This window comes from Telopea speciosissima, chromosome 4 (genome assembly GCF_018873765.1).
Source record: "Telopea speciosissima isolate NSW1024214 ecotype Mountain lineage chromosome 4, Tspe_v1, whole genome shotgun sequence".
NCBI lineage: Eukaryota > Viridiplantae > Streptophyta > Magnoliopsida > Proteales > Proteaceae > Telopea > Telopea speciosissima.
The window spans coordinates 60898484-60908970 of NC_057919.1; the positions used below are offsets into that span (position 1 = coordinate 60898484).

At 37.8% G+C, this 10487-nt stretch overlaps 1 protein-coding gene across 2 annotated transcripts in view; it reads right to left on the reverse strand.

Annotated features, from left to right (window-relative positions):
• Window positions 1–5211, reverse strand: part of LOC122657379 (cyclin-L1-1) — a 10560-nt gene extending 5349 nt beyond the window's left edge. For both annotated transcript variants that reach the window (XM_043852068.1, XM_043852069.1), the window contains exons 1-4: window positions 5038–5211; window positions 4847–4928; window positions 4554–4691; window positions 4098–4267 (exon numbers count right to left, since the gene is read on the reverse strand). In XM_043852068.1, the coding sequence (XP_043708003.1) occupies window positions 4098–4267; window positions 4554–4691; window positions 4847–4928; window positions 5038–5189 (542 nt within the window). In that variant the 5' untranslated portion in view covers window positions 5190–5211. The remainder of the gene's footprint in view (window positions 1–4097; window positions 4268–4553; window positions 4692–4846; window positions 4929–5037) is intronic.
• Between the last annotated feature and the right edge of the window lie 5276 nt (window positions 5212–10487).

Sequence of the window (10487 nt, forward strand, 5' to 3'; positions counted from 1 at the left end):
AGCGGCAAACATGACCCACATGTATGGTATGATTGGCTTTCGTGTTTAGATGACTACTTTGATTGGTATGATTTAACAAAGGGAAGGAAGATGAAACTAACATGGACCAATCTAGTAGGATCATTATGAATGGTGGAACCATTATGAAAGAAAATTACAACAAGAAGGTACAGCCACATGACTATAGATGAAAGAGGAGTTGAAATGCAAGTATCTTCCATCCAACATCAAGGCACGATTGCACGACCAGCTCAACTCACTACGGCAGGAAATCCTATCAGTGGAAGATTATATACAACAGTTTGACACCTTTGTCTCACGTACCAGAGTTCTTGAGGAGGATGACCAGCTGTTGTCCCGTGTCAAATTAGGGTTGAGGCTGGAAATTCAGAAGGAGATGGGAGTGACAGACATCTACAACATTCAAGACTGCTTCCAAAAGGCCCTACGAGCAGAAGATCTACAGAGGACTTCCATGAGACAATTTGTCACTCAAGCCGGGGAGAACCGGAGAAGCACCCCAGCTGCTAGACTAGACCCATGGGTTGACCAGCACCTACCACTACACCCCCTTACACTAACAACAAGGACAAGGCCACCATGGCTAGTGGTAGTAAGACTCAATGTTTTCACTGTTATGACTATAAACATGTAGCTAAGTTTTACCCTTTGACAAAAACTCAATACAGTAATTGAGGGCATTGATGATGATGAAGAAGAGGATACGATTGCTATTTTGTTAGACGATGGTGACATAGTCTTGATCATAGTTGCCATAGCATCTAGGCGATGAAGGGGCCTAGACGCAATGTGACACCAACAAGGCAACCAAAGAAATTGGATGCCTCGGTGTCGCCTTGACTGTAATACCTCGTTACCAATCTCATCTTATAATAGTATTTTTGGTCTCATCAGGTACATCGAAACGGATCCCAACAAACTTCAACGGTGAAAAAAATACTCAAGAATAAGGTAAGAAAATTTAATTTTATGATACGACATTTAATGTGTTGCATAGAATTTACCATAGGAATCCATGATAGATCTTAAATTATAGTAAGAGACATAGCATGTGCAACTAATATACATACCTAATTACCTACTTAATTTAATTAGAGTATGTGATTTATTTCTTGTACCCAATTAATTTAATTTGATTATGGATATGGTTGGAAATTTAATAATTTGATTTGGGTTTATAAGGACTATATAGAACTATTTAATTCGGCAATAAAGGGGGCTCATTTAATTTCAATTGAGTTGCATTTGACTTAAATGGGTCATTTGGGGCCCAATTTGAATTACTTGGTTTGAATTGTGGTTCAATGGGTTCATTTGGTTTGTTGTGGTTTAAATGGGTTAGCCATGGTTTAATGGTTGCATGGTAAAAAGGGGTGACATCAAAGGGTTGGAAAGTAATTTTGAAAAAAAAAATGGTACCCTAGTTAAGTTGATTGCATGAGACATTATTGGCTTAGAGGGGAGACAAGTAATGGCAAGATAAGAGCAAAGTGGGGATTTCATAGGAAATAGAAGGGGTCTTTAAGCTCATACATAGGAAACCCCCTTCTCATTTCCTTGTTTTTGGATTTTTGGAAAAACAAGAGAGGGGGAGAAGAGAAAGAGAGAGTAAAATCAGTGGGTATTGGGTCTTTTGGAGTTTGGATTTGAAGGAGAAAGCAGCAGAGGGTCCAGCAGAGATGTCCCCCAGAGCAGTATTAGAGATCAGGGGAAGAGACCTATGTTAAGCCAGGGATTCAGACAGGGAAGGTTAACAGAAGCAGCAGAGGGTCCAGCAGGACCAGAGGGCTAAGATGTTTCAACCACAAGACTAGCAAGTTGGGGCCAGTCTTCGACCAGAATTTTAGGCCTATCGGCTGGCTGGTTGGGAGATATTGAACCTTCTATTTTTTGCCCTATAGTTACTTGAGCTAGTTCACTGTGATTCTGTCCTGTGGTTGTTTTCAGCTGATTAAGTTTCACTTTCATTTATTAGAAATCATCACACTCATATAGCTTCAATGGATTATTTAACCACAAAATTTTGAGATAGAAATGGTAGATTGAGATGATTTTCTGGTTGAGTATGGATCTCAGGCAAGAGAACCTCCACAGGATATTTCAGCAATCTGAGTTACAGATAAGGCTGCACAGAGCAGTCCTAGTGCAAAGCAGAGCAAAGTAGTAGCAGATGAGATTTAACAATAAAACTCAGGATTGCAGATCAGAATTCCAGAGATATTATAACCAAAAATCAGCATGTGATTTTAAGATTAGATTATGTAGATCTGATAGAGTAATGTAACTAGTATCAGGCAGGTTAACACGCAGAAAACAGAGGTGCCACTGGTTTCACAAAAGAGTAGAAAACTATCCTAAACTAGACGAGAGAGAATAAGGCAGAAATCCACCTAGCCCACCTAAAATAGAACCAGAAGAGAAAAAATAAGGCAGTTATCCACCTAGCCCATGAAGAAAATCCCATTGTGTGTTTAGTACTTGACCGATACACCAAAAGCTCTAGAGCTGATGGAACGCGTTAAATCAAGCACTTTAACCTATCCCATACTAGGCTGGCCCAATCTAGCACCCATACACTAGAGTGGGCCCCATTAGGCACATAACACTCTGCCACCAAGGAATCTACATTAGCATTGCTAGAAATCCATCCAAATACATCTTGAATCCACACAGCCGAATCTTGAAGAAAACTTCGTTAATATTTAGTATATTACTAAAAAAATCATGATTTTGGCCACAGTCCAGTACATCTTTTTATTAAATTCATAAACTGACTCTCTAACACTCTTAAACTGATTTGGAATTCAAACAACTAATTAGAATAGTAAAATCAGACAAGTATTTGACACTCTTACTCAAACAAGGATTCTAATCCATAGCATAAACCTAAAATGTAAAACTCAACCAGATTTCCTAAAACTCTAGGACTCCAAAATCCAAATATGATTCATACTTGGACACTAGGACTCTAACTCCAACTTAACTAACTAATAAATCCTGTATTTCTAACTCCTACCATTTTTCTAGGCACAATAAAGTGGTCGATTACAAAGGAAAACTCCTTGAACCAAGGCCCAAGGTTTATTTCCACTAAAATAAGCCCATTTATGTGTTTTTTCTGCATCAAACATGACGTAGGAATAGATTCATCGCTGCTACATGAGTGAAGAGCCAGGCAATACATTGAATTAAGCACTTCTCTCCCTCTCTCAAGTCTCATGAACTCTGAACCTCTCAAAAAGGTGTGCTTGAGAAGTAAAGGGGGACTTTAAAAAGAAAAACAAAATCAATTAATTGAGCTCAATGACTCCTCCCTTGGCAGGCCCCTAGGTTTTCCGTTAATTTCAAATCAATATAAACGCGTAAGATGATTTATGATGTCGCCATTCCAAATTTGATCAGGACATAGAGACGTTACTAGGACCCCAGATTATTCCTAAATTTCAAAACACAATAAACATATAAGATTATTGATGATGCCATCATTCCCAAGCAACAAATGCCCAATTTGACTCTGGAGAACAGCCACTTTGCGCAAAGAATGCCAAAGCATAAGGAACTGTCTCCAAACTCCCCCTCCCATGACTCCACATAGGTGGGACCAGCACCTATGCCAACTGCCTTGAACAATGAGAGACTTCTTAGTGAGACTACATCCCCGTTATGTATTCGAAAAATAAAAAAATAACAACTGTACAGCTGGGAAAATATTCACATGTCTCCATTTGATGGCTACCATCAATCATTTTCATGTTCCAAGAAGATAACAGGACAAGAAAAAATGCAATTCTGCATATCATTTGGCATTACAAAGTTCACCTCCTCTCCTACTGAAGAATATCATGAATCACTGCAACAATTTTAATAGGCAAAGCAGAAGCAGTTGTTATTCAAACCATATGTTCTTAGGTTGAGAGTTGAGCATATTCACTCAAAACCGATATACTTCTTGGAACATACAAAAATTAAAACACTTCAATATCAATTCAAGCTGCAATAGTGAGAGCAAAAGAAGGTGAATATCATGTAGCAACAACAAATTACTGGTCAGAGAGGAAATTCATGCAGTTAATTACCTATCATTTGCAAGATTCCAAGCCTCCTGCCTCAGCTCTGGAGGTGTTTCGAGTGTGGCAAGGTAATTTGAAATGAATTTATGAGGATGTTCAACATGACAGATGAAACCCATCTCTTTCAATAAGTGTCTTTCTGTTCTGGTCAAGTCCGTCTTCAACTCTGAATATTTCTGTATGACAAAATTTTTAAAAAAAAAAAAATCCAAAAACAATAATTACTTACTTTAAAAGAAGCCAGATCAGGAATTCCATTAATGCAAGTGCTAGCGACCCTAACCAACTTCTGCATAAAAAGGGGATATCAGAACATTTTCATCGTGACTGAATGGACAAGGGGAAAGAAAATCCCAACAGAAACTCTAAAAATCACCCAAAAATACCATATAAAAGAATCGGAAGTTGGTTAGGGTTAAAGAAATCAAAAGGAAAAAATCCATGTCAAAATTTCAGTCTAACCTTAGAAATGTCCAAATGCTCCAAGGGTAAATTTTCCCTCCGACATTCCATCCTATGGAATACCATAAGCACATGCTTTGCTTTCCTAGGGCTTTCCTCCAGCTTTGAAGCAAGCCAAACGCAACTAGCAGCAACCCTCTGCAAAGAAATCAAATAAGATCCTCAAATAAGCAGATAGTGCAGATATAAGTTCTACAAAAACAGATAGTGAATCCAATAGATGAAGAATCAAAACAGATTATATCACATGGGGGGAATGGTAATTTGGGAGAGGTGGTTTTAGGGGATGGGACCTTCACATTAAAGCACGCAAACGACTTCTTGCAGTAGAAACGATGGAACAGAACCTGGCCCGTAGCCATTCCTGCTTGAGGTCTGACCAATAAGGTTAAGAAAACAAAACGTAACAATAAAAAGCAAATGAATTTAAAACCTGAAAAAAAAAAAAAAAGGGAGGGGGGGTCACCAAGTAAATAAAGGATACAATCTGAGCAGAATGCCGCTTTCCTGAATGAGATCACAGCCATAAATTCGAAGTGTTGTTTCCGTAGCTTCATCTACGCCATCTTTCCTTGATGGTGAGTTCTTTAACTGCTCATCGGTCAGGTAGAATGTATCGATTGCCGTGTAAATCATTATGAATTGCGGCAACAAATCGAATTTTCAGATAATGATAATGTTACCATCCTATCAGATCATATAATCGAGTAGCTTAAGATGATGCAGTTTAACTAATAAGTAAGAATCGTCTTCTTAAGGGGTTTTTCTTTTTTGTAGACTTGAAAATATGTTCTTGGTAGGTATTCCAACATTTACACCTCTTTATTCCTCCTCCGCGCTTCAATTGAAGTTCAGAGAAATAAAAAAGGAACATAATATCATTTCAAACTAGGAGAAATTCAAGTCGTGTGTGCTAATCGATCTAACCCTAACCGAACCTGGCGGAGAATTTCGCATCAAGCTGGATACAGGAATGAAACAGAAAAAAAAAAAATAGAATGGATTGTGCTCGTAGAATCGAGAGGTATCAACTGGCCTTTGCAGCTCTGCTACTTCTGCTGTGAATGACTAACGAACCTCGAGGTAGTGGGGAACCGAGACCCCAAAGCAATTCGTCTGACAATGGAAGCGGCGAATAGAATTTCGTAATCAGACGGTTTTAGAGTTCAGATTCAGACCGTCTTACCTCTATTACCCTCGGGAGTAGGCCTGTAAGCGGATCGGATTCGGTTTGGATACGGATATGGATCGTATGTAATTGAATTCGGATATTTTCTAGTCGAATACGGATACCTCTAAACGGATTAAGATGTGGATCGGATTCGGATTTTTGACCATCCGTTTACACCTCTACCTTGTGTAATCCGAACCTTCCTCACCCTAGTGGATACAATTCATTCTCAATCCATAATTTTAGATCATGATTCTCTTCTCCTCATATTCTAGAACCTGTTGAATCTTCAAAAACCCTCAAGATCGTTATTTACTTAATTTTTTATAATTAAGTATTTGGATTCGAATTTTTATTGGAATATTCGGGTTTTTTTTCGGATATCTCTAATCGAATACGGATGCTCCTAAACGGATACAGATGCAGATCGAATTCGAATTTTTTGTTATCCATTTACAGCCCTACTCTGGAGTCGTCAAAACTGATCCAAACTGACCAAAATCAACCGATTAAACCTGACATTGGACTAACAATTGGTAATTTTGGTCTTGTGGCCAAGTCCAAACCGATTATTATTAGAGCATTCACGGTGAACGTTTGTACTTCGATGGGCATTCGACTAGGATTGAATTGATTGATCACACCAGTAAGCAATCGGAATTGACTGTTTCTTGTCCGATTAATTCATTTATGTCTACCACCCCTGTGTTTTCAACGAATTACGTCTACCATCCTTAGAATTTTTAAAATTACGTACATACTCCTGAGTGCTAACTCTATTGGTTTTATTTTGAAAAGACAATTTTGCCTTTTCTTATTTCTTATTAATAAACTCACCCCCAACTCACCCCATCCACCCTTGTTGGCTTGTTAGTTGTTACCGTTGCATACCCTATTATCTGGAGTGACAAGGGTTTGGGAGCCGACGTCCTTCTATTTTGCGATCACCTGCTGCTTCGACGGAAGTGCTACGCTTGATTTCCAAAAGATGTGTGGGCGATGACTTTCCTTTTTGAGACAACGGTGTTTCAAACAAATGGGGGTAAATTTGTAAAGACACCTTTTTTTTTTTTCTGGTGAATTTAAAAAATTCAGGGGTGATAGATGTAATTGTTTGAAACCACAAGGGTGGTAAACATAAATTTCCCTAATAATAATTAAGAAAGGGCAAGGGTTTGGGAGCCGACGAACTTCCATTTTACGATCACTTGCTGCTCCGGTGGAAGTGCTACGCTTGATTTACAGAGGATGTGTTGGCGATGACTTTCCCTTTTGAGATGTGTTTCAAACAAATGGGGGTAAATATGTAAATACACCTTCTTCTTTTTTGGTGGGATGGTAGACGTAATTGTTTGAAACCACAAGGATAGTAAATATAAATTTCTCTAATAATAAATAAGAAAGGGCAAAATTGTATTTTCAAAATAAAATTAACAGAGTTAGCACTTAGGGATCTAAGGGATCCGACTCCTCTACTTCCAAAGTTCGTACTTCCATCTTACTTCCGTGAGAGCTCAGCGCACCACCTGGCTTGACAACCATCCAACGGTTGTACTTAAAAAAATTCAAAATATTTTGAAAACCAAAAGAGATCTATTTGAACCCACCTTAAACCCTAAAACCCACCCGATCGGTTCATTCACATCAAACCAAACCCATTTCGGTCACTCAGATCTCTTCTTCCCAGCAAACCCATCGGCCATTTACAAGTACCAGTTTTGGAAGCTCCATTTGCAAGTACGAGCTCTGGGAGGGATCTGGCTCCTCTACCCATTTGACTCACTCAGATCTCTTCTTCCCATGGTTTGGGGAACTAAAGTTCTCATCGTCCTCCTTTCTGAAACCTAGATCTCTTCTTCCCAGCGAACCCAAGATCGAGCTTCTTCCTCTGAATCCTCTGAATCTTTTCTGAAAATAATATCTCTTCTTTGTGCGTAGCCCAAAGTCCCAAACCGAGCTTCTTCTTCCTCTGGCGAAGAACGAAGGTGGGAAACAATACCCAGATCTAGATCTGGTTTGTCCGACCTGAGTAGCAAAGCTCCAAATTTCAGATCGTGATTTGGTTTCTAGGTTAATTTGGCTTTCGGGGTGAATTCGTTGGTGCTTTGGTTGAGACGGGTTCTTGTTAAAGTGTAACAAATTTGTTTCAGATTTGAGAAACGCATCATGACATTCTGGGTTGATTTCAAATTTGTTTCAGACAATCACATTCTATCGTTAATAAAGATTATGAAATTCTATTCATCAAAAAACAGAAAAAACAAACAAAAAATATAGATTGTCAAATTCCATCAAATTTGTTTAAGCACTTTTGTAAACCCTTTTCTGGGATTCAATGAGATTGGATTGTATTTTCATGGCCGGATTCAAAGCAAGGAGAAATCCATGACCTTCCGCTCTCCTTTGCGAGTGAGTTCAAAAGTGCAAGTATCACCTTCCTTCAAGCCATTTGAAAATGGGAAAATAGGGTTTTGAGAGAGGAAGAAGAGAAGAAGGGAGCGAAGCAGAGACAAAGGGAGTGATGGAGGTTTTCCTCAGATTTCCCAAATCGATTTGAAACCCTACCCAAGTGTGTGTGTGAGTGAAATGGGTCTGGTTTGATGTAAATGAACCGGTCGGATGGGTTTGTTTTGGGGTATAAGGTGGTTCAAACAGATCTCTTTTGGTTTTCACAATATTTTGAATTTTTTCAAGTACAACCATTGGATGGTTGTCAGGCCAGGTGGCACGCTGAGCTCTCACGGAAGTAAGATAGAATTATGAACTTTGGAAGTAGAGGAGTCGGATCCTAGCACTTAGGGGTACAGGTATAGTTTTAAAATTTCAAGAGGTGATAGATATAATTATTTGAAAACACAGGATGATAAACATAAATTTCCCTTTGTTTTTATAAGAAAAGAAAAATATATTACTAATAAGATAAGAGAGTCCGTACACTACTACGATGAAGAATAAGTTGTTTTTTGTGGACTATTAGATAGCTTGTCATAAAATTTGCAATTCTAGTGATGTATATGTTTTGTGAAAAATAGATTAGAATGCTTTTGGTTCCATCAGCCACTTGAGACAAAAGAACAAACAGTCTCTATGGTCACACCATCGAAGTTGGGTCTTAAAGCAAAAACAAGAAATTCCATGTTGCAACACCATATTTCCTTGATGGTGTAGCTTAGCTGGGATGCATATTGAAGACCTTTTGCAATGCCAAAAATCTCTATCTCCAAAATATCGTTGGTACCCAAAAAACCTGCAACTATTAGTAATAATCGTCATTCCAACCAAAAAAAAACACATCCACCCCCGATCTCTTCAAGGAAGACTGAGTTGTTTCTGCGTAAATCAAAACAATGTGGTGTAATATGGGAAAAGATTACAAACATATATCAAGAGAATAATCACTATTATCAGAATAATACAAAGTAGGGGTTAAAGTAGAGGAGGGAGAAACATTTAAGCCCGTTAACTATTTACGAATTTTCAAAAGAACTCCCAAAGGATCAGGTTTAACAGATTTATGGACCACTTTGTTCCTAATTTGCCAGATAAAATAACATGTAATAATAAAAACCGAAAAAAAAAACCATTTAAAGAGATGTTTATCCGGAGTTTATCAGACAAGATAGAAGCACAAAGCTGAAATAGAGACCAGAGACTGATGGGAGAGATATTCCATTCTCAATCCCAAGGGCCCAGCCACCCAAACATGCTTAGAACCAGCGACGTGAAAAGGAAGAGATGTCATATGGATTCCAAACAAGATCCACATAAAATACAACAGGAATTGATCTTGAGCCATTTCAGAAGAGATGTTTTAATAGGGATTCCTGCATATAAAACACGCCAAAAAAAGTGTTTAAATTTAGGATGAATGGGTAATTTCTAGAGGAAGCGCCACCAGCCTGAGAACCTATAATGACAAGACGAACTCAATGAAGTAGAAAGAAATTTGGTGACAATATGAGTAGAAAATTTACAATCTTTTGAGATAGAATATTTCCAATAATCAAAAGTATTAGTAATAAACACAGATGCACAAGCAACAACAAAACCAGTAGGGAAGTGGGTGGGGGAGGAAGTATATCAAAATTCGTTTATAGCTTTATCAATTCGTTTATAACATGTTTACTTGTTAGCAAAAACGCATTTAAAACTCTACTTTGAACGCATTTCTGTTTTTAACTGTTTTGAACACATTTTGCCGTTTGAGAGAAACATACGGGAAAAATAAAACAAACAACAAGCATTCCCATTTTACACGTGTTTAAAACATATTTCCATTTTTTTGGTATTTTTTAAAACCATGGACTTGTTGAAGAATAGCTTACTTAATTGACCATATCTCTCTCTCTCTCTCCCGAACTCTGATCAACTTGATTCTTTCACTGAAGCAAAGATGACTCGAAGGGTTACATTCCTCATGATATCACCTTCAACTCAAGGTCAATACACGGACACCGAAATTAGAATCATGTATTTAAAAAAAATTATTCCTCAATTTATATGAGAATAGTGCCATTTTTTTGGTTTCCTTTTTTTTTTTTATAAATATAAACGTTTAAAGCCGTACCTTTTGTTTTTCGTTTTTTACCATTTTTTTATGACCGTTTTATTTGCAAATTTTTACTGTTTAAAACTCATATTGTAAGACTCCATTTTTATACCGTTTCCGTTTTTGCTAATTATGCTTACAATTCGTTTCAAACCCAATTAGTCCATCTAATAATCTATTGCGAGAAACAATACAACCCTTCTACCAAAAAAAA